The sequence below is a fragment of the Mesoplodon bidens genome, assembly GCF_964165515.1.
Source record: "Mesoplodon bidens genome assembly, chromosome: 5".
Taxonomy (NCBI): domain Eukaryota; kingdom Metazoa; phylum Chordata; class Mammalia; order Artiodactyla; family Ziphiidae; genus Mesoplodon; species Mesoplodon bidens.
In genome coordinates, this window is record NC_138161.1 from 140,962,052 (window position 1) to 140,986,365 (window position 24,314).

The 24,314-nt window shown below is 39.6% G+C and overlaps 1 protein-coding gene across 3 annotated transcripts in view; it reads left to right on the top strand.

Annotated features, from left to right (window-relative positions):
- Window positions 1-24,314, top strand: part of CEP70 (centrosomal protein 70) — a 112,388-nt gene that overhangs the window by 18,376 nt on the left and 69,698 nt on the right. For 2 of the 3 annotated variants that reach the window (XM_081234612.1, XM_081234613.1), the window contains exons 3-6: window positions 15,039-15,164; window positions 17,740-17,830; window positions 17,946-18,078; window positions 18,662-18,842. In XM_081234612.1, the coding sequence (XP_081090738.1) occupies window positions 15,039-15,164; window positions 17,740-17,830; window positions 17,946-18,078; window positions 18,662-18,842 (531 nt within the window). Of the gene's footprint in view, window positions 1-13,902; window positions 13,925-15,038; window positions 15,165-17,739; window positions 17,831-17,945; window positions 18,079-18,661; window positions 18,843-24,314 lie in introns of those variants that run through there. The other variant, XM_081234614.1, reaches the window with a different exon arrangement.

Here is a 24,314-nt window from a genome sequence, read left to right on the forward strand (position 1 = left end):
GAACTTAAAATTGATCAAAGGTTCTTTTTACAACTTATGATTGTCATTATCATTCACATTTTGCTCCTTTAGGTTTTTGTTCCAATCCTGTGTATATTATAAATGAAATTTTATTATGGTAAAATTTTCAAAAATGACGCGTCATGAAATTTTGAGTGAAGAAGAATTTTTCAATGAATTTGTGCAGATACTTTCTCTGATTTTCCAAGTGACGTATATACTAGTGTCTGAGAAGATGGTAGTCTAAATCAGAACTATATTCTGAAGAACTATGTGAGTATTAGGCCAACGAAAAGGCAAAAAACCTTAGTGATTGATTCTGATACAGAAAGTGAAAATGAAGCTCATGGTGCTGGAGAATGCTCCTTTGCTTCTACAGAAGAGTGGATTGAAGACAACATTTCACGAAAATTAGAAGACTTACAGATGTGTCAGGTGTAACTATTGAGTGTAATAACCTGCAAAGTGTTAGTGAAATAACAGAATTAATTTTTGGTAACTACTTTTTCGTGTTGGTCACTTCTCAGACAAACTTGTATCACCAACAGAATGAAAAATCATATAAAAAGTGTGGTAAAGCTTCAAAATGGACTGATGTAACTGATAGTGACATGAAGAAGTTTCTTGGATTAATAATTTTGGTGGGACAAATAAGAAAGTTACACTGGAAAGAATATTGGTTGATTGATCCCTTACTTTGAAACACCTATCTTTCCAAAGATTATGACGAGAAGAAGGTTTGAACAAATAATGACGTTTCTTCACTTGAACGATAACCCAGAAACTCCACTTCCTGCGGACAGAATTTCAAAAGTTAAACCTCTTTTGGATTATTTTCTACCAAAATTTCAATCGATCTATAGTACCCAAACAAGAGCTATCACTTGATGAGGCAATCATAAAGCGGAGAGGACGGCTCAGATTCAAAACCTATAATCCTGGAAAACTTACAAAATATGAAATTTTGGTCAGGATGGTTAGTGAAAGTGAAATCGGATATCTGTGCAACCTTGAGATTTACACAGGTGAAGGAAAGAAACTGCAAGAAACAATATTATGGGTCCTACAACCTTATCTTGATTTATGGCACCATATTTACTAAGACAATTATTACAATAGTGTGTCCACATCTGAAATATTGTTGAAAAGTAAAACCAGAGTTTGTGGGACCATAGGAGAGAATCGTGGTCTACCAAACGAATTAAAGGAGAAATCTAAAAATCTACAGGGGGAGAAATGACATTCTTACAGAAGGGAGAAGTGATTCTTATATGGAAAGACAAGAAGCTAGTCCGCATGGTGACAACTATTCATGGTGCCTCCATAGCATCTACAGGAAAGGAAGACAGGAGGACTGGCCATCAGATAACTAAGCCTACTTGTGTATTAGAGTATAACGTATGAACGGAGTTGATTGATCCAGTCAATATCTGGCAAACTTCAATATCCTCTGGAAAACTTGAAAATGGTGTAAGAAAGTGGGTTTCTATTTGAGTAATTGCAGTTTATTCAATGCATTTAAAATTTATTGTAGCCTTAAGGCACAGAATAAAATTACTTACAAGCAGTTTTTGTTAGCAGTAACTAGAGAATGGGTAACTGACCATTCTGGTGAATGTAGTGGTAGTCCTGCGCCTGGTCCTTCTTGTGGCATTTCTAAAAGAGTCCCTGCACAAAGATCCACCTTGTCAACTCTCAGGTAAAATAAAAGAACATATCCTAGAGGAAATAATCCCCACAGGACTAAAAAAAAAAAATGCTACCAGAAAGTGTAGAGTCTGCTCTTCCAGGGGAAAGTGCAATGAAACATGGTGTATTTGTAATAGATGTTCTGTTCCCCTGCACAGAGGTGCCTGCTATACTCCCTGTCACACTCTAACGAAATAATAGAATGCTTTAGTAAGACATGTACAAAGTTTCAAATAAATACATTAAGTGCAAAAAAAGTTGTTGATATTTACTCAAACACGGGTGTTTCTGTATTCACTTGCATAACAAATTGATGGCTACAGACATTAGTTTCTACAAAAATCCCCTGGTCAGTAATGTGTTAAATCATGTAGAAAACAAAAAGCGGAGTTACACATCTTTGTCATAATAATAGTAGCTTTTATAATTGCCCACGTATTTACCATGCCATTTACTTTTACTGAGAGCTTTAGTTTTTCATATGGCTTCGATTTACTGTCTAGTGTCCTTTCATTTCAACCTGAAGGACTCCCTTTACCATTTCTTGTAGGGCAGGTCTAATGGTAACGAACTACTTCAGCTTTTGTTTATCTGAGAATGTCTTAATTTTGTTCTGTCTTTTGAAGGACAGTTTTGCCAGATATGGGATTCTTGATCGACAATTTCTTTCTTTCAGCACTTTGAATGTATCATCTCACTACCTTCTGGACTCCAAAGTTTCTGTTGAGAAATATGCTGGTAATCTTATTGATGATTCCTTGTACATGATATGTCACTTCTCCCTTGCTGCTTTCAAGATTCTCTCTTTGTCTGTGTCTTTCAAAAGTTTGATTATAATACTTCCTGGTGTAGGTCTCTCTGAGTTTACCTTTCTTGGAGTTTGTTGAGCTTCTTGAATATACATATTTGTATCTTTCAACAAATTTGGGAAGTTTTCAGCCATCATTTCTTTAAATATTCTCTCTGCCACTCTCCCTTTTCTCCTTCTAGGACTCCCACAGTTTGTATGTTGGCCTGCTTGATGGTGTCTCACAGGTCCTTTAGGCACTGTTCACTTTTTTAAAAATATATATATATATTTATTTATTTATTTATTTGGCTGTGTCGGATCTGTTTTTTTCTCTTTTACAACTTTATTGTAGTATAATTGCTTCACAATGGTGTGTTAGTTTCTGCTTTATAACAAAGTGAATCAGTTATACATATACATCTGTTCCCATATCCCTTCCCTCTTGCGTCTCCCTCCCTCCTACCCTCCCTATCCCACCCCTCCAGGCAGTCACAAAGCACCGATCTGATCTCCCTGTGCTATGCATTTGGCTGTGTCGGGTCTTAGCTGCGGCAAGTGGGATCTTTTGTTGCAGCGTATGGGCTCTTCTTTGCAGTATGCAGGCTTGTGGCATTTGGGCTTCTCTCTAGTTGTGGTGCGTGGGCTCCAAAGCACATGGGCTCTGTAGTTGCGGCACTTTGGCTCTCTAGTTGCGGCACGCAGGCTTAGTTGCCCTGCGGCATGTGGGATCTTAGTTCCCTGACCAGAGATAGAACCAGCGTCCCCTGCACTGAAAGATGGATTCTTTTTTTTTAATTAAAAAAATGTATTTATTTATTTTTTGGCTGCATTGGGTCTTTGTTGCTGCACGCGGGCTTTCTCTAGTTGCGGCAAGTGGTGGCTACTCTTTGTTGTGGTGCACGGGCTTCTCATTGCGGTGACTTCTTGCAGAGCACAGGCTCTAGGCTTCAGTTGTTGCAGCACATGGGCTCAGTAGTTGTGGTACACGGGCTTAGTTGCTCCGTGGTATGTGGGATATTCCCAGACCAGGGATTGAACCTGTGTCCCCTGCATTAGCAGGTGGATTCTTAACCACTGTGCCACCAGGGAAGTCCCTGAAAGGTGGATTCTTAACCACTGGACCATCAGGGAAGTCCCACACTGTTCAAGTTTATTCAGTCTTTTTTTTTCTGTTCCTTAGACTCGATAATTTCTATTGTCTTATTGTCACATTTACTGATTCTTTCTTTTGCCTGTTCAAATTGCCTTTGAATGGCTCTAGTGAATTTTTCATTTCAGTTATTGTACTTTTCAACTCCAGAATTTTTTTGATTTCTTTTTAGGTTTCCCATCTCTTTATTGATATTTCCATTTTGTTCATATATTTTCTCTTAATTTTTCTCCACATCTTCCTTTAGTTCTTTGAATATTTTTAAGATGGTTGTTTTAAAATCTTTGTCTAGTAGTTCTGCCATCAGCTCTTTTTTTTCAGGGACAGTTTCTGTAGACTTGTTTTTTTCCTTCGAATGGGCCATACTTTTCCGATTCTTTGTATCCCTTATTTTTTGTTGAAAACTGAACATTTCAATCTAATAATTTGGTATGTCTGCAAGTAAGGTTCTCTTCCTTCACCAAGGTTTTCTAGGTTTTGTTTTTGTTTGTTTGTTTGTTTGTTTTAAATTGTCATGGCTGTCTCTCTGCTGAGGATCAGCCTGAGGTATAAATTTAAGGTCTTTTTTTAGCCTACACCTTACTTGGGCATGTGCAGTGACTTTCTAATTTCCCATATATGCATTTCCTTTTATTTTTTTTTTAATTATTATTTTTAAAATTTTGTCTGCATTGGGTCTTCATTGCTGCATGTGTGGTTTCTCTAGTTGCAGCGAGTGGGGCCTACTCTTCATTGTGGTGTGCGGGCTTCTCAATTTGTGGTGGCTTCTGTTGTGGAGCACGGGCTCTAGGCGCATGGGTTTCAGTATTTGCAGCATGTGGGCTTAGTAGTTGTGGTGTGTGGGCTCCAGGGCATGCTGCCTTCAGTAGTTGTGGTGCATGGGCTCGGTAGTTGTGGCTCATGGGCTCTAGAGTGCAGGCTCAGTAGTTGTGGTGCATGGGCTTAGTTGCTCCACGGCATGTGGGATCTCCCCAGGCCAGGTATCAAACCCATGTCCCCTGCACTGGCAGGCGGATTCTTAACCACTGTGCCACCAGGGACGTCCCTGTATTTGCTTTTAAATGTCCTAGTTTTTAAATGTATGGTTTCAAAAAGGGGAAAAGAGAAGAATGAAGAGAAGAAAAGGACAATGTTCCTTTAAATCCCCTGTAAGTCACTTTAACCAGCGTGAGAGGAGCTTATAACAATGGGAGGAAATACAGTGAGACCCCTGCCTCTTTTTCTGCTCCTCTGAGATCAGAAGCAGCAATCAGTCAGATCACAGAACCCCAGAATTTAGAGGACAAGGTCCTTTTTGCCCACCCTGACTCACACAAACTGGGTATAACCTGCTCCTGGTACATTGTGCACAGCTGCCTGCCTTAAAGCTGAGGGTGGGGAATAGGTAACTTTTACCCTGCTGAGAGGTGAAATAGACTGAAATTAACCACAAATCATCATTTAATCCTTCAGTGGAATTTGCAAGCCTCAATAGACTCAGAGTTCCAAAATAGTTAAAATAAGACAGATTATGCCAGTGAAGTTTTTTTCTAGTTGGGGAGACTCATTCCTGATGCTTCCTACTCTGCCATCTTCCCAGAATCATCTCTTCCTGATCTTGAAGAATTGGATGATTTCAGATTTGGAGCAGAACTGAGACCACATAAGCTTCAATAATAATAGTGAACTGAAATCCATAAAATATGTTTAAATTCATGACCTCATACTGATATTAGATTAAAAAAATTTTTTTACAGTAGGTCCTTGTTGGTTATCTATTTTAAATATAGCAGTGTGTTCATGTCAGTCCCAAACTCCCAATCTATCCCTGCCCCCCCAACCATAAGTTCATTCTCTAAGTCCGTGAGTCTCTTTCTGTTTTGCAAATAAGTTCATTTGTATCATTTTTTTTAGATTCCACATATAAGTGGTATCATATGATATTTGTCTTTCTCTGTTGGACTTACCTTCACTAAGTATGATAATCTCCACGTCCATCCATGTTGCTGCAAGCGGCATTATTTCATTCTTTTTAATGGCTGAGTAATATTCCATTTTATATATACCACATCTTATTTATTGATGGACATTTAGCTTTTCTTCCATGTCTTGGCCATTGTAAACAGTGCTGCAATGAACATTGGGGTGTATGTATCTTTTCGAACTGTGTTTTTCTGCAGATATATGCCCAGGAGGGGAAATGCTGGATCATATGATAGCTCTATATTTTAGCTTTTTAAGGAACCTCCATACTGTTCCCCACAGTGGCTGTATCAATTTACATTCCCACCAACAGTGTAGGAGGGTTCCCCTTTCTCCACACTCTCTCCAGCATTTATGGTTTGTAGATTTTTTTTTACACCTTTATTGGAGTATAATTGCTTTACAATGGTGTGTTAGTTTCTGCTTTATAACAAAGTGAATCAGTTATACATATACATCTGTTCCCATATCTCTTCCCTCTTGCGTCTCCCTCCCTCTCACCCTCCCTATCCCACCCGTCTAGGTGGTCACAAAACACCGAGCTGATCTCCCTGTGCTATGTGGCTGCTTCTCACTAGCTATCTATTTTACGTTTGGTAGTGTATATATGTCCATGCCACTCTCTCACTTTGTCACATCTTACCCTTCCCCCTCCCCATATCCTCAAGTCCATTCTCTAGTAGATCTGTGTCTTTATTCCCAGCTTACCCCTAGGTTCTTCATGACATTTTTTTTTCTTAGATTCCATATATATGTGTTAGCATATGGTATTTGTGTTTCTCTTTCTGACTTACTTCACTCTATATGACAGACTCTAGGTCCATCCACCTCACTACAAATAACTCAATTTTGTTTCTTTTTATGGCTAAGTAATATTCCATTGTATATATGTGCCACATCTTCTTTATCCATTCATCCGATGATGGACACTTAGGTTGCTTCCATCTCCTGGCTATTGTAAATAGAGCTGCAATGAACATTTTGGTACATGACTCTTTTTGAATTATGGTTTTCTCAGGGTATATGCCCAGTAGTGGGATTGCTGGGTCATATGGTAGTTCTATTTGTAGTTTTTTAAGGAACCTCCATACTGTTCTCCATAGTGGCTGTGCCAGTTCACATTCCCACCAGCAGTGCAAGAGTGTTCCCTTTTCTCCACACCCTCTCCAGCATTTATTGTTTGTAGATTTTTTGATGATGGCCATTCTGACTGGTGTGAGATGATATCTCATTGTAGTTTTGATTTGCATTTCTCTAATGATTAATGATGTTGAGCATTCTTTCATGTGTTTGTTGGCAGTCTGTATATCTTCTTTGGAGAAATGTCTATTTAGGTCTTCTGCCCATTTTTAGATTGGGTTGTTTGTTTTTTTGTTATTGAGCTGCATGAGCTGCTTGTAAATTTTGGAGATTAATCCTTTGTCAGTTGCTTCATTTGCAAATATTTTGTCTCATTCTGAGGGTTGTCTTTTGGTCTTGTTTATGGTTTCCTTTGCTGTGCAAAAGCTTTGAAGTTTCATTAGGTCCCATTTGTTTATTTTTGTTTTTCTTTCCATTTCTCTAGGAGGTGGGTCCAAAAGGATCTTGCTGTGATTTATGTCATAGAGTGTTCTGCCTATGTTTTCCTCTAAGAGTTTGATAGTTTCTGGCCTTACATTTAGGTCTTTAATCCATTTTGAGCTTATTTTTGTGTATGGTGTTAGGGAGTGTTCTAATCTCATACTTTTACACGTACCTGTCCAGTTTTCCCAGCACCACTTATTGAAGAGGCTGTCCTTTCTCCACTGTACATTCCTGCCTCCTTTATCAAAGATAAGGTGACTATATGTGCGTGGGTTTATCTCTGGGCTTTCTATCCTGTTCCATTGATCTATCTTCCTGTTTTTGTGCCAGTACCATACTGTCTTGATTACTGTGGCTTTGTAGTATAGTCTGAAGTCAGGGAGCCTGATTCCTCCAGCTCCGTTTCTCATTCTCAAGACTGCTTTGGCTATTTGGGGTCTTTTATGTTTGTATACAAATTGTGAAATTTTTTATTCTGATTCTGTGCAAAATGCCAGTGGTAGTTTGATAGGGATTGCATTGAATCTGTAGATTGTTTTGGGTAGTAGAGTCATTTTCACAATGTTGATTCTTCCAATCCAAGAACATGGTATATCTCTCCATCTATTTGTATCATCTTTAATTTCTTTCATCAGTGTCTTATAATTTTCTGCATACAGGTCTTTTGTCTCCTTAGGTAGGTTTATTCTTAGATATTTTATTCTTTTTGTTGCAGTGGTAAATGGGAGTGTTTTCTTAATTTCACTTTCAGATTTTTTTTTTTTTTTTTTTTTGTTTTTTTTTTTGTTTTTGCGGTATGCGGGCCTCTCACTGTTGTGGCCTCTCCCGTTGCGGAGCACAGGCTCCGGACGCGCAGGCTCAGCGGCCATGGCTCACGGGCCCAGCTGCTCCGCGGCATGTGGGATCTTCCCGGACCGGGGCACGAACCCATGTCCCCTGCATCGGCAGGCGGACTCTCAACCACTGCGCCACCAGGGAAGCCCTCAGATTTTTTATCATTAGTGTATAGGAATGCCAGAGATTTCTGTGCATTAATTTTGTGTCATGCTACTTTACCAAATTCATTGATTAGCTCTAGTAGTTTTCTGGTAGCATCTTTAGGATTGTCTATGTATAGTATCATGTCATCTGCAAACAGTGACTCTTTACTTCTTCTTTTCCCATTTGGATTCCTTTATTTCCTTTTCTTCTCTGAATGCTGTGGCTAAAACTTCCAAAACTATGTTGAATAAGAGTGGTGAGAGTGGGCAGCCTTGTCTTGTTCCTGATCTTAGTGGCAATGGTTTCAGTTTTTCACCATTGAGGATGATGTTGGCTATGGGTTTGTCATATATGGCCTTTATTATGTTGAGGAAAGTTCCCTCTATGCCTACTTTCTGCAGGGTTTTTATCATAAATGGGTGTTGAATTTTGTCGAAAGCTTTCTCTGCATCTATTGAGATGATCATATGGCTTTTCTCCTTCAATTTGTTAATATGGTGTATCATGTTGTTTGATTTGTGTATATTGAAGAATCCTTGCATTCCTGGAATAAACCCCACTTGATCATGGTGTATGATCCTTTTAATGTGCTTTTGGATTCTGTTTGCTAGTATTTTGTTGAGGATTTTTGAATCTATGTTCATCAGTGATATTGGCCTGTAGTTTACTTTCTTTGTGACATCCTTGTCTGGTTTTGGCATCAGGGTGATGGTGGCCTCGTAGAATGAGTTTGGGAGTGTTCCTCCCTCTGCTATATTTTGGAATTGTTTGTAGATTTTTTGATGATGGCCATTCTGACTGGCGTGAGACGATATCTCATAATTTTGATTCACATTTCTCTAATAGATAGCAGTGGTGGAATCTTTCCGGGTACCTCTTGCCCAGCTGTATGTCTTCTTTTTGTAAAAAAAAAAAATATATATATATATTATTTATTTATTTATTTCTCTATCTTTGGCTTCGTTGGGTCTTCATTGCTCCGCATGGGCTTTCTCTAGTTGCAGCAAGCTGGGGCTAGTCTTTGTTGCTGTGTGTGGACTTCTTATTGCAGTGGCCTCTCTTGTTGCAGAATCACGGGCTCCAGGTATGCAGGCTTCAGTAGCTGTGGCACGTGGGCCCAGCAGTTGTGACGCGCAGGCTCAGTAGTGGTGGCACATGGGCTTAGCTGCTCCGCGGCATGTGAGATCTTCCCAGACCGGGGCTTGAACCCATGTCCCCTGCATTGGCAGGCGGACTCTCAACCACTGCGTTACCAGGGAAGTCCCTGTATGTCTTCTTTGGAGAAATGTCTGTTTAGGTCTTCTGCCTATTTTTTGACTGGGTTGTTTGGTTTTTGGATATTGAGCCCCACGAGCTGTTTGTAAATTTTTGAGACTAATTCCTTGTTGGTTGCAAATATTTTCTCCCATTCTGTAGGTTGTCTTTTCATTTTGTTTGTGGCTTCCTTTGCTGTGCAAAAGGTTTTGAGTTTAATTAGGTCCCATTTGTTTATTTTTATTTCCATTACTCTAGGAGATGGATCGAAAAGATATTGCTGTAATTTATGTCAAAGGGTGTTATTCCTATGTTTTCCTCTAAGAGTTTTATGGTATCTGGTCTTACATTTAGGTCTATAATCCATTTAAATATTAATAATAATAACAATAATAATTGCAGTGAACTGAAATGTATAAAATATGTTTAAATTCACAACCTCATAGTAATATTAGATTTTTATTATTTATTTATTTATTTATTTATTTTTTTGGTGCATGGGGCTCTCACTGTTGTGGCCTCTCCCGTGTGGAGCACAGGCTCCGGACACGCAGGCTCAGTGGCCATGGCTCACGGGCCTAGTTGCTCCGCGGCATGTGGGATCCTCCCGGACCGGGGCACGAACCCGTGTCCCCTGCATCGGCAGGCAGACTCTCAACCACTGCGCCACCAGGGAAGCCCCAATATTAGATTTTAAAAACAGGATTATCTTCAGAAGATAAGGAACCAATTCATTTTCTTGAAAATTGGTAAATCAATGGAAGCACTATTAATGCGGGACCTTCTTGACATATAAGAATGACCCAGAGGAGAAGAAGCTAGGTTTCAGAGGTGGTTTACATCTGGTTCACCCTTATTCTGAGAGTTATAGCCCATCTAGGTAACAGTTTTAAATGGGGGACTGTCTTTGATTTTAGCATTCATTTTCACAGATTTTTCTTTGGATTTGGCAAATGCCTTCAGGGAAAAAGTGAGTTTTCATCTTCTTGATTTTTTTCCCTTGATAATTCATCATTATCTTATTAGTTCTTTAATGCTTTTAAGAAGAAGACATTTCTTTAACATAGTTTATTCAGCTTTTTTCATTGTCTTTGGAGGCAGAGTTGCCCACTCTACTATTACCAAAAAGTAGGCTACTCACCTCATGGAATTTAGTCTTATCTAGACATACTCATATAAAACAAATTACACAGATGATTAAGCTGTGTAATTTGTAGGAAAAGTCTAAGATAATATACAGTGGTATGATTAGGTAAGATCTGTTTCTTTCAGCATACCGATATATGGCAATGACACCAATTATTTATAAGTTTCTATGTTTCAGGTTCTACATACTTTCTATATGTTGTCTGACTTAATTCAACCTATGAGATACAGGCATTACTTTGTTTTCTCTTTTACAGATGAAGAAATCAAGGCTCAAAGATGTTGAGTTTGTCCATGTCACACAGTTTAATAAATGGTTAAGCTGCTAGTCACGCAGGCCACCTGACTCTGAACTCTAAACCTTTATACTTTACTCTTTGTAGTGCTAGAAGAGCATATTAAAAGAGGACCTGATCTAGTCATGGGATCAGGGGAGATATCCCTGAAGAAGGAAATGAGTCGAGAGCTGAAGGTCAAGTATGAGTTAACTAAGTGAAAAGGATAAGAGTGCCTAGGCCTAGAACCTGGAAGGAGATGACACTTGAAGACTTGAAAGAAGTCTGGTGTGGCTGTTAGGGAGATTGTCAGAATATGTGGCTCCACACTCTTGGGGGATTCTCTTACATTGATATTTACTCCCCATATGTCTGCTACAGATGTATTCTTCCCACTTTAAAACTGGCTGACTCCTGATGGTGATGCAGTAGGAAGAACACAGCATCACCTCTGAAGTATTCTTGCCAAAAAATACTGAACCTGAATTTAGTAAAGCCTTTAGATGTAACTTAGTTTACAAGAAATATAGGGGATGAAGAAGTATGTTAAATGATAAGAATACAATAAGCCAAATCTGAAATGTGAGTAATTCTATAAGACAAATGGCCTATTTCTTCAACAAATAAATGTCAGGTTAAAAAAAAAGAGGGTGGGGGAGATGAGTGAGATTGTTACAGATTAAAAGAAATTTAGGAATGCTATATGGATTCCTTGAATAAAAACCCCAAAAGACATTTTTAAGACATTTGGGGGAGAATTGAACATGGACTAGATATTAAGTGATAGTAAGGAATTCTTACTATAATTGGGTGTGACGGTGGTATTGAAGATATGTTTAAAAAGGGTCTGTGTTTATTAGAGATGAATACTGAGATATACGTGGGTAAGGAAGAAATGAAGCAAGTATGGAAGAATGTCGGTTATCATTGAACCTGGATTAATGAATACTTGGGTTCATTGTACCCTTTCTCTACTTTTGTGTATTTTTGAAAATTTCTCTAACGAAAAGTTTAAAATCTAGCTGAAAGGTGATAGCCATTGAAGTTGGCTGATATTTTTGAGAAGTATCTTTATTTAAAATAAAGGTGGGAGGGGTGAACATAGTGGGTGACATAGTTGTTGGAGACCAGAATTTACCTTGCTGCTTTTAATATGATTTCTTTGTGTTTAATTTTTGACAGTTTGATTAATATGTGTCTTGGCGTATTTCTCCTTGGATTTATTCTGTATGGGACTCTCTGTGCTTCCTGGACTTGATTAACTATTTCCTTTCCCATATTAGGGAAGTTTTCAACTATAATCTCTTCAAATATTTTCTCAGTCCCTTTCTTTTTCTCTTCTTCTTCTGGAACCCCTATAATTCGAATGTTGGTGCGTTTAATGTTGTCCCAGAGGTCTCTGAGACTGTCCTCTGTTCTTTTCATTCTTTTTTCTTTATTTTGCTCTGCAGCAGTTATTTCCACTATTTTATCTTCCACCTCACTTATCCGTTCTTCTGCCTCAGTTATTCTGCTATTGATCCCATCTAGAGTATTTTTTATTTCATGTATTGTGTTTTTAATCGATGCTTGATTCATCTTTAGTTCTTCTAGGTCCTTGTTAACTGTTTCTTGCATTTTGTCTATTCTATTTCCAAGATTTTGGATCTGGAAAATAGAATCTTGGATCATCTTTACCATCATTATTCTGAATTCTTTTTCAGGTAGACTGCCTATTACGTCTTCATTTGTTAGGTCTGGTGGGTTTTTATCTTGTTCCTTCTCCTGCTGTGTGTTTTTCTGTCTTCTCATTTTGCTTATGTTACTGTGTTTGGGGTCTCCTTTTTGCAGGCTGCAGGCTCGTAGTTCCCGTTGTTTTTGGTGTCTGTCCCCAGTGGCTAAGGTTGGTTTAGTGGGTTGTATAGGCTTCCTGGTGGAAGGTACTAGTGCCTGTGTTCTGGTGAATGAGGCTGGATCTTGTCTTTCTGGTGGGCAGGTCCACGTCTGGTGGTGTGTTTTGGGGTGTCTGAGGACTTTTTATGATTTTAGGCCACCTCTCTGCTAATGGGTGGCGTTGTGTTTCTGTCTTGCTAGTTGTTTGGCATAGGGTGTCCAGCACTGTAGCTTGCTGGTCGTTGAGTGAAGCTGGGTGCTGGTGTTGAGATGGAGATCTCTTGGAAGATTTTTGCCGTTTGATATTATGTGGAGCTGGGAGGTCTCTTGTGGACCAGTGTCCTGAAGTTGGCTCTCCCACCTCAGAGGCACAGCACTGACTCCTGGCTCCTCAATTTGGGATGATTTGTTGTCTATTCATGTATTCCACAGATGCAGGGTACATCAAGTTGATTGTGGAGCTTTAATCCGCTGCTTCTGAGGCTGCTGGGAGAGGTTTCCCTTTCTCTTCTTTGTTCTCACAGCTCCTGGGTCTCAGCTTTGGATTTGGCCCGCCTCTGCGTGTAGGTCGCCGGAGGGCGTCTGTTCTTCGCTCAGACAGGACAGGGTTAAAGGAGCAGCCTCTTCGGGGACTCTGGCTCACTCAGGCCGGGCGGGAGGGAGGGGCACGGAGTGCGGGGCGAGCCTGCAGCGGCAGAGGTCGGCGTGACGTTGCACCAGCCCGAGGCGCGCCGTGCGTTCTCCCAGGGAAGCCGCCCCTGGATCCCGGGACCCCAGCAGTGGCGGGCTGCACAGGCTCCCGGAAGGGCGGTGTGGACAGTGACCTGCGCTCGCACACAGGCTTCTTGGCGGCGGCAGCAGCAGCCCCAGCGTCCCACGCCCGTCACTGGGCTCCGCGCTTTCAGTCGTGACTCGCGCCCGTCTGTGGAGCCCCTTTAAGCAGCGCTCTTAATCCCCTCTCCTCGCGCACCAGGAAACCAAGAGGGAAGAAAAAGTCTCTTGCCTCTTCGGCAGCTCCAGAGTTTTCCCGGACTCCCTGCCGGCTAGCTGTGGCACATTAGCCCCCTTCAGGCTGAGTTCTCGCCGCCAGCCCCAGTCCTTTCCCTGCGCTCTGACCGAAGCCCAAGCCTCAGCTTCCAGCGCCGCCCGCCCTGGCGGGCGAGCCGACAAGCCTCTCGGGCGGGTGAGTGCCGCTCGGCACCGATCCTCAGTGCGGGAATCTCTCCGCTTTGCCCTACCCAGGTATGTGGGGAGTTTCTTGCCTTTTGGGAGGTCTGGGGTCTTCTGCCAGCATTCAGTAGGTGTTCTGTAGGAGTTGTTCCACGTGTAGCTGTATTTCTGGTGTATCCGTGGGGAAGAAGGTGATCTCCGCGTCTTACTCTTCCGCCATCTTACCCGGAAGCTTCGAGACCAGAATTTAAAGGGGAGAGAGTACTCTGTGATATCAAGCAGCAAAAATGGCAGAATTTGAGAATTTGTAACATGTTACTAGGTTTAGCTGAAAATGAATTATTGGTGGCTAGTAAATTGTTTAGTTGGATTTTACTACCTGAAGCAGATATAGAAGGACAGAATGGTCCTTTGCAAGAAATACTGAACTAGCAGCAGAGAGACCTACTTCTAAGGAATCCTGGGAAGATCATTTTACCTCTCTGGGTCTCAGACGGTTTTAGCATCTGATATATTGGTACAATTCTCCCAACACTCTCTCTTGCCAGCTCTGGGCAGCTATAGATTTTGGATTAAACAATTTCCGAGGTTCTCTCAAGCTCTGAGATTCCATGATGCTAATGAATGTGTGTGTGTGATTGTGCCTCTGCAAAGGAGCAATTAGATATCAGAAAATCCAAGGAAATATTTTCCTACAGAGTGGCACAGTCTTAGACAACAAGAGCACGTGATGGGAGGGTAAACTTAATATAAACCTTTGTGTGTGCCATACAGAATCCATTGTTGCTAGCTTCTTAGCTACTTAATAAATAAAGACCACCTAAGAATGTGGCACGTCATTTACCCTTCGAATTAGTCCAGTGAATTGTTAGACTGGCCTGTAACTTTGGGTCAGACACAGTTCTTTTAGTTTTTTGGGGAAGCAGCTTCCAAAAAACATCAATTTATTTATTAGCATCACTTGCTTTTCATATTATCTAGTTAAAACAAATAGATTTCTTTGTGTGTATGTATGTAAAACCCCATAATGCTTTATTTCTGGAGGAGAACATGATAAAATTCTTAAAATCAGTTTTCTTAGAAGTCATAAAAGTTTTGACACAGGAATACTTAAATTGCCTAAGAGTAGTAGCTTCTTTTAGATGTAATTTCCTTTAACACCTGTTGCACTTTTTTCTTAATTTAGGCAACTCACAATTTTTTATTGTCAACCTCTACTTCCTTTGACTCTACAAAGAAAATTGTATCTACAGCAGCCCCTAAAGCCCAGGAGTCCAGCAAATCATCAAACAGACTCATGACTGAAAAACAGGTAAACCTAAAATATTTGAAGCCAGTGTTTGTCAAAGTATATGTCAAAGAATACCACATCTACAAATGTGAAAAATCTTACTTTCAAAGGCTGCTTTAGTAAAATCATTTTGGGAAATGATGGGTTAAAGACTATTAAGTGATACCATTATTCTAAGACTTCACAATACACTAAGTCCCCTACATACGAACCTTCAATTTGCGAACTTTCAAAGATGCGAACGTGCATCTGGTACCAGCAAGGAACCAGAACCTGTGCCATCAACGTCAGACGTGAGTTAAATTGCATCTTGCCCTCCGTCTCCTATTGCTGCCGATCCTTCATCTCTACCATCTCCCACCTCCTCTCTCTCCTCCAGTCAGTAACTCTTCCTGCCCGTTCACTTGATACCAGCCCCTGTATGCCAGCTGTTGTACTGTACTAGTGTACTTGTCAAGGTACTGTACTGTAAGATTAAAAATGTTTAACTTTTGTGTTTGTTTGTTTTTTATGTATTATTTGTGTGAAAAGTGTTAGAAACTTATTACAGTACAGTGCTGTATAGCCGATTGTGTTAGTTGGGTACCTAGGCTAACTTCGTTGGACTTAAGAACAAATTGGACTTATGAACACGCTGTCAGAACAGAACTTGTTTGTATGTAGGGGACTTACTGTACTATCAGTCTCCAAAAAGAGGCTTTAGTATACAGTATTACCTACTTATTTAACACTAATCTGATGAATATTTCATTAGACTGGTGTTCTGCAGCACATATTTTGGAAAATACCATTCTCAACTATTTTCAGAATTTGCAAACAGTTGTTTTTCTTTCTCTTAAAAGAGCTATCAAGGAACGATATGTGTAACTGGGTCATTCAAAATGTGTGACATTGTTATTTATAGAGCATTTTGTTTTTATGAATCATAGTAGGCATCCACTTATATACCCACACAGAGCTTTTGGCTCCTAAGACAGATATTAGCAATAATTTTAGTTCTGTGTCATTAATCTTTGTGACCAGAAGACATAAATAAGGGAAAAGTTTGTGGGAGGGAGGAGAGTTATAGAAAGGATAAAGAAAGGGAAGAAAGTCAGCAGTCAAAAGGAAAGATTTGTTTGGCACTGAGTCATAGTGCTATCAGAGAGTCATCATAATTTGTTTTTTGTCTTGACAGATTTTTAAAAAATTGAAGTATAGTTGATTTACAGTACTATATTAGTTTCAGGTGTACAACATAGTGAATCAGTATTTTTACAGATTTTACTCCATTAAAAAATACAAGATAATGGTTATAATTCTCTAGCTATATGATGTATCCTTGTTGCTTATCTATCTTGGTAGATTTTTTAATGTCTGAGGGGCATTTGGATGTGGAGAATATTTTTAAAAATTGTCTAGGAGGATGGGAGGGGAAAAGTCTAAATTATTAATCTTAAAGTTATGATATTTACATACTCTACACTAATGAAAATGTATAAAATATATTTTTTCAAGCATTTTAAATAGATTGAATATTCACTCAAATTGTATTTTCACAAATAAATAAGATACTTAAGGTATTTTTAAAAAGAACACAAAGCACCTCACACAGTGATTTCAAAATTGATCATTGTACTTAAATTAAGAGCCTGTTATAAAACTGTTAATATCATGGATTTAAATGTGTCATTTAAAAAAATCTCCATTTCTGTTCTTATCTGTATTTTATGTTCTTATTTTTCTTCCCATTGTTAGGTTTTTACTTATTTTAGTTTTTATTCTTTTTTAGTCTAGAGAGTGAGAGTTACCCTCTCAGGTTTATGGTGTAAATACATATTTAGAATCAGCAATACAAAACTTGAGTGTCTTTCACAATGATTCTACTAGAATCAGTTACCTGGATGGGCAGACTCCTTTTCATAGTTAGTTCCTTGTATAATGGACAAGTTCTCTCTAAATTACTGCCTCTGCCAAGTCAGATATGTTTTGATTTTGTTGTGACCCTAGTTAGGATTAAAGTGACACTTGTTTCTTAGTGACTCAACCTTTCTTTACTCTTCAATTAATATAACCTAATTTGCAGCTTTTTATTTTGATTGGGGCCTGGTCTGGTTCAGTTAAATAAAAAACCTAAGGGCGTGACTTCCCTGGTGGTCCAGTGGTTAAGACTTGGCCTTCCAATGCAGGGGGTGTGGGTTCGATCCCTGGTTGGAAGCTAAGAACCCACAAGCCTCGTGGCCAAAAAACCAAAACATAAAACAGAAACAATATTGTAACAAATTCAATAAAGACTTTAAAGAAACAAAAAAACAAAAACCCTAAGTTCTGCTTGTTTCACTGAAATTACAAGGTTTTTTATTTTTATTTAATTTATTCATGAAGGCCTATATATGAGTATTCTGGAATGATATAATGTAATTATCTGTGCTTCTTTGCATCCTTTTTAGTCTCTTAATTTTGTTAGAAACAAATTTGTTTTAATTTTAATCATTATATGTGTATAAAAAAGCTTTTGGAGAAAAAGTCTGTTATTCTGGAAACAAAGGAAATTATATACAAGGGTATTTCTTCACCTTACATCTTAAAGTTGATCCTTTCTCCCTCGTAATTGTAGCGGGAAGAAGCAGAATGGGAAAGCATAAACGTGCTGTTGCTGATGCATGGCTTAAAACCTTTATGTCAAGTCAAAAGAACAGATATGGAAGGTAATCAGGTCCTATTCTTGCTTCTTAAGATAAAAATGTTCTTTTTCTGTTAAAAAATTTTTGATGTTAAATTTTTTTCCTTATCTTTATTTTTACTATGTGTATTACATTTCAGAAAATCTAGATCTCATCATTTTTGACAAACAGTCATCACAAAGGATGAGGGAGAATTTAAAAACTTTGATGGAAGAAACATCACGTCAACAGAACATTATCCAGGAGCTCATAGAAACTAATAAGCAGCTTAAGTAAGAAAATGGAAAAAAAAGATCTCTTTTGAATTGTTTGTGTACAAGTGGTATGCATTCTAAAAATAACTCCCTTGAAAAAAATCTTGAAATTTAATTTTCCATTTTGATTAGATATTAAATTAAAAATGTTTTTATTAGGTAAATCTTTTGGTAATAGCTTAGCTTAGATATGTAATGGTACCCTATATTTCTTCAGTTGGTTTGTGTTATAGGATAGACATTTTAAGAATGCAAAGAAATTTTAGAAACTCATTGTGTTATTAGATGGATATGTTTGTTGATGTTTTATTTTTATTTTTAATTTATTTTTAATTTTTTTAATTTAATTAATTAATTAATTTTTTTGCGGTACGCGGGCCTCTCATTGTTATGGCCTCTCCCATCGCGGAGCACAGGCTCCGGGCGTGCAGGCCCAGTGGCCATGGCTCATGGGCCCAGCCGCTTCGCGGCATGTGGGATCTTCCCGGACCGGGGCACGAACCCGTGTCCCCTGCATCAGCAGGCAGACTCTCAACCACTGCGCCACCAGGGAAGCCTCTATTTTTATTACTAAGGGAAGGAATTGTGTGTCTGTTATTAGAAATGAACTTCAGCTACAACACAGCCGAGCAGCAGATCAGGAACAACGAGCTAATGACTTGGAACAAATTATGGAGAGTGTGAAATCCAAAATTGGTGAAATGGAGGATGAATCCCTAAATAGGGTTTGCCAGCAACAGAATAAAATAAAAGAATTTCAAAAGGAGCATAAAGCTTTACAGGTACCGAGCTAAACATTTTCTTACATGATGGTATTAAGACAGCTTGTCAGGGTTACAGGTGACTTCCATGTTACTTATTCAGTGGTCCTTATCTTACTTGACCTATCATTGTCGTTACCTTGAAATACTTTATTTGCTTCATTTCCAGAACATCCTCTCTTTTGGTTTTCCTCAACCCCACTGGTTGTTTTTCAGCTCCTTTGCTGATTCTTCTCATCTTCCTAACCTCTTAGTGTTGGATTCCCCAGACCTTTCTCTTTCCTATAAATTCTGACTCCCTTGGTGATGCTCAGTCTAATTCACAGCACTTTTTTTTTTTTTTTTTTTTTTTTTTTTGTGGTATGCGGGCCTCTCACTGTTGTGGCTTCTCCCGTTGCAGAGCACAGGCTCTGGACGCGCAGGCTCAGCGGCCATGGCTCACGGGCCCAGCTGCTCCGCGGCATGTGGGATCTTCCCGGACCGGGGCACGAACCCGTGTCCCCTGCATCGGCAGGCGGACTCTCAACCACTGCGCCACCAGGGAAGCCCCACAGCACTTTTAAATCCATAGCACACACCTCTTCCCTTAATTTCAGACTCATATCCTGCACCCTACTTGATATCTCTACTGGATGTCTAATAGACATCTAGAACTTTTTTACATGTCTAAAACTGAGTTCCTGAATTTCCTCCCCAAACTTTCTTCTTTTAGTCTCCATTCTGGTCCAAGTCACCTTCATTTCTTTCCTGCTTCTCTCTTGCTTCCCCTACTCCCATCCTTGCCTTTTTCAATGTGCTCTCAACATAGTAGCTCAAAACACTCCAATGACTTTCCTTTTTTTTTTTTAAGAGGAAAATCCAAAACTCTTACCATGGCCTTACGTGATCTGGCCCCGTGTTACCTTCTGACTTCATCTACTATACCTCTTGCATATTCTGCTCCAGCCACAATGATATTCTCGCATTTCTTTGACATTTTCCTTGACTGTTCTCACCTCAGGGATTTTGTACATCTTGTTCTTCCTTTTCCCTCTGCCAGGCATGCTTTTTTAAAGATAGCTGCATGGTTTGTTTTCTGTCTCCTTACTCAAGTGTCACATCACAGTCTCTCAGGGATTCTTTTTTTGACTACTTTGCTTACAGTTGGCAGTCCTGTCCCCCACATATCATATTGCCTTCCGTGCTTTGTTTTATCCATAGTTCTTAGCACCATCTAACATGCTAATATACTATATACACTTCGTTTTGTTTATGTATCTCTCTGTGTTAGAATGTAAGCTCCATGAGGGCAAATATTTTTGTCTATTTTGTTTAGGGCTAAGAAAGTGTCTGCTTTATTATTAGTTGTAGATGCTCAATAAATACTTGAATTATTGAGTTAAATTTACATAACATTTATATGGAATATACTTTGTGATTTTAAGTTGTTTTATTACTTTTTATTGAAATAACAATGTTATAACATGGAATACTTAATTTCCTAATGTAAAAAACCCCTTATTTCAAACCTCTGGTGTTTATTATGATTAAACAAAATAAATCTTTTGTAGTGATAACCAGTATTTAGTTTTATGAGACATTACAGATACTTAGAAACATTATATCATCATAAATGCTTTTTGTCGGCACAACATTATATGTACCTATTGCACACAGGGAGTTCAGGCTGCCTAAAAGGGACCACTACTCCTCAGGCAGCATCTGGATGTCCCCTCAGTTTATACTGGCAGCACTGAAAGGATCTAATGAGTTAATATAAATTTCAGGAGCCAGAGAGAATCAGCCAGAGATACTAAGAAGCTGTGGCATGAGGCCGCGGGCAGTTGGCGTTCTGTCCTCATTTAGGCTGCCAGCTTGGGGTGGACAGTGCTCTATCTGCTGGTATTGATCATCGTTCTGGAGAAGACACTGTCATCCTTTGATGGCCAAGTCTGTTTCTGTTATTCATCAGTCAACAAAATCTTCTACTGTTAGAACTTTACTTTTTTTTTTTTAATAAATTTATTTATTTTATTTATTTATTTTTGGCTGTGTCGAGTCCTCATTGCTGGGCGCGGGCTTTCTCTGGTTGCGGCAAACGGGGGCTACCCTCCATTGCGGTGCACAGGCTTCTCATTGCGGTGGCTTCTCTTGTTGCGGAGCACGGGCTCTAGGCACGCGGGCTTCAGTATTTGTGGCACGTGGTCTCAGTAGTTGTGGCTCGCGGGCTCTAGAGTGCAGGCTCAGTAGTTGTGGCGCACGGGCTTAGTTGCTCTGCGGCATGTGGGGTCTTCCCGGACCAGGGCTCGTACCCGTGTCCCCTGCATTGGCAGGCGAATTCTTTTTTTTTTTTTTTTTTTTGTGGTATGTGGGCCTCTCACTGTTGTGGCCTCTCCCGTTGCGGAGCACAGGCTCCGGACACGCAGGCTCAGTGGCCGTGGCTCACGGGCCTAGCCGCTCCGCGGCATGTGGGATCTTCCCAGACTGGGGCACGAACCTGTGTCCCCTGCATTGGCAGGCGGACTCTCAACCACTGCGCCACCAGGGAAGCCCCGGCAGGCGGTTTCTCAACCACTGCGCCACCAGGGAAGCCCAGAACTTTACATTTTTAGGTTTGCTTTGTTAGGTTGCTTTCCTCATCAACGGTACATTCAAACTCTCTCTACAGGGAGGGGGATTTTGGAAATATTTCTGTATGCAGTTGATTTTGACCTTGCTCTCAGATATAGGACCATGCGGAAACCTGAAGGTCTTTAACTCATCAACTTACTGATGTGAGAAAGCAGCCATCAGGTGGTACTGACAGAGGGAGATGAGGGCAGGGGAGAGCAGTGTTTTTTGTTTTTTTTTAAGGACGATGCCTATTTTTTTTTCAGAGAGGTTGATCTATAAAAAATCACAAAGTCAAATTATTAAAATATAAGACTTATGAATGTACCAGGGTTTTAGGCAGTTGAAAGAATAGATGCTTGAGGATTCATTGGTAAGAAGTGACTTGGAGTGGCATGTATTTTCTGTTGAGTAGTTCATCTGTTTTAAATGAATTATGGGCCATTAACTTTTTGTTTCAGGTCCCAGAGATTTGTTATGTAGCTTATAAATTGGTACAGAGGAGGCCTCATGTTCCAGTCTGTGTGGGGGACGGACAGAATTAGGATTGGGGTGTGAAAACCTGGTGTTGGCGTAGGGTGTCTATGCTAATTGGATCAACTGAAATTAGTTGCTTGCTTGTTTGTTTTTAAAGTACCTAAAGGGTACTTTTTATGGAATGTGACAGAAATGGGCAAACCCAAGGAACTGCTGTCCCTTAGTGTTGCCTGGTTGTCCAGTTCTGTTACAGACTAGTCCTCTATTCTGTACTGTACTAGGTAATCTGTGCTTTCTTGGGGAAGATGGAAGTGCTCCCGGAGAACAATTATTTCACAGTTTGAGAAACATTTTTCTTTTTTTGGCATATGCTTGTTTCCAATTTTAGAATGGTTTAGTGCTGCATATTTTGCAGTTGAGAGAAAGGAAACATTGATTTTGTGTGTATGTGGCAAAGAGATCTAGGAAATGAACAGATGTTTGACAATAATATTTTGAAAGATTGCTGTTGAGAGATTGCTGGGGAAATGCAGAAACTAAAAGACAACATTGTATTTACAGTTTCTATGTTCTTCAGTACAGTTTCCCTTTTTCTGTACTTAGCTTCTGTGGATCAAGTTTGATAAACTTTTGGGTCCTCTAAAGGACAATTTCAGTTTTAAGTCAACGTGAACAGTATCAGGTAGTTCTCCCTCTTCTTTCTTCATAGAGAGTATATGGATCAGGAAACTGATTTTTACTTTTCTTTTAGTGGTTACCTCAAAGATTAAAATATGCACTCTCTTGACTTCTCAAAATGTAATTTAATTTGTATTTTTTACCTTATTCCATGACATTGTAACCATCATAAAACAATTTTTGACACTCTCCAACTTATATTATTGTTGTATATTTCAATTCCATATTTATTTTTATTTTCTCTCCATACATGTATTTACTGCTGACAGTTGAAATAGCACAAAATACTTCCTTCCTGTTATTATTTAAACTTTTAAAAAGCAGGAAAAAAATTTAGCTCTATACTCTGTGCCCTAATTATTATGTATTGTCCAAACCATCTGGTGTAAAGCCACCAAGCTCTTTTTTACACTTCTCCACAAGTTCTTTAGCTTCAATTTTTTTTTTTTTTTACTTTGTGTTGGATTCCTCTATTGACTTTAGCTTTCTAAAATATACAGGGAGCCATGAAATTGAGTGTTTTTTAGGGCCAAATGAAAAAATAGATCTAATGTATATTAAAGTCAGCAAGATATTCCTAACACATGAGTGCCTTATAAGTAACTTGTATCTAGGTAGGGAGGAAAGAGATATAGGAAGGATGGCATGGGCCGTTAAAATTGTTACTGTGCCCTCTCCAGATTCTTGGACAGCAATACCATAGAAATGAATATCGCTCCCTCAAGGTGCTTAGGCAAGCAAAGCTTTTTATTGAAAGGATAGCTTGAGCACAAGGGAGAAGGTGGAAAAGAGTGCCAACTCCTTGAGGACTTTCAGGGAAAGGGTTTTAAAGGCCGGGTGAGGGAGGGGGCTGCACAGTGCCTAATCAGCTTGTGCTCATTTCTTGCACTGGTTGGCATCAAGGTGAAGTTTCAAGTATCCTCAGCCTTCTAGTTTCAACCAGTCTGGTGTCTACATGCTTGCAGTCAGCAGTTTTCCTCTGGCGGGGGTCTGCTTCCTGCAAAAATAACTTAAGAATGTGTGTCAGGCCTTTATCTGTATCTGTCAGGGAGCTGGGAGTTCAGTGACTCTGCTGTGTGGCAGATTTATAGTCCTACTTTTGTCTTTTGTAAACTATGTACATAACATCAGTGGAACGGAGATAATCTTTTATTCCTGTGGGTCTTTGGGTATTATCTCAGAGGCCCAAGCCTTTAGGCAATTTGGGTTGTTTTGTTTTGTTTTGTGTTTTTGTCGTTTTGTTATTTATTTATTTATTAGCTGCGTTGGGTCTTTGTGGCTGTGCACGGGCTTTCTCTAGTTATGGCAAGCAGGGGCCACTTCGTTGGGGTGCATGGCTCCTCATTGCAGTGGCTTCTCTTGTTGTGGAGCACGGGCTCTAGGCACGCAGGCTTCAGTTGTTGCAGCACACAGGTTTGGTAGTTGCAGCACACAGACCCCATCAATTGAGATGATCATGTTTTTTTTTTCCTTTTATTCTGTTAATGTAGTCTATTACATTGGTTCAACGTATGAAAAACCCTTTCTTGCATTCCAGGAATAAATCCCATTTGGTCATGGTGTATCATCCTTTTAATATGCTGCTGTGTTTGGTTTGCTAGTATTTTGTTGAGTTTTTGCATCACTGTTTAAGGGATATTGGTTTGTGGTTCTCTTTTTATTGTGTTGTCTGGTTTGGGTATTAGGGTAACACTAACCTAAGAATGTCTTAGGAGAGATACAGTTGATTCTTGTATCTTGCTTTTACAC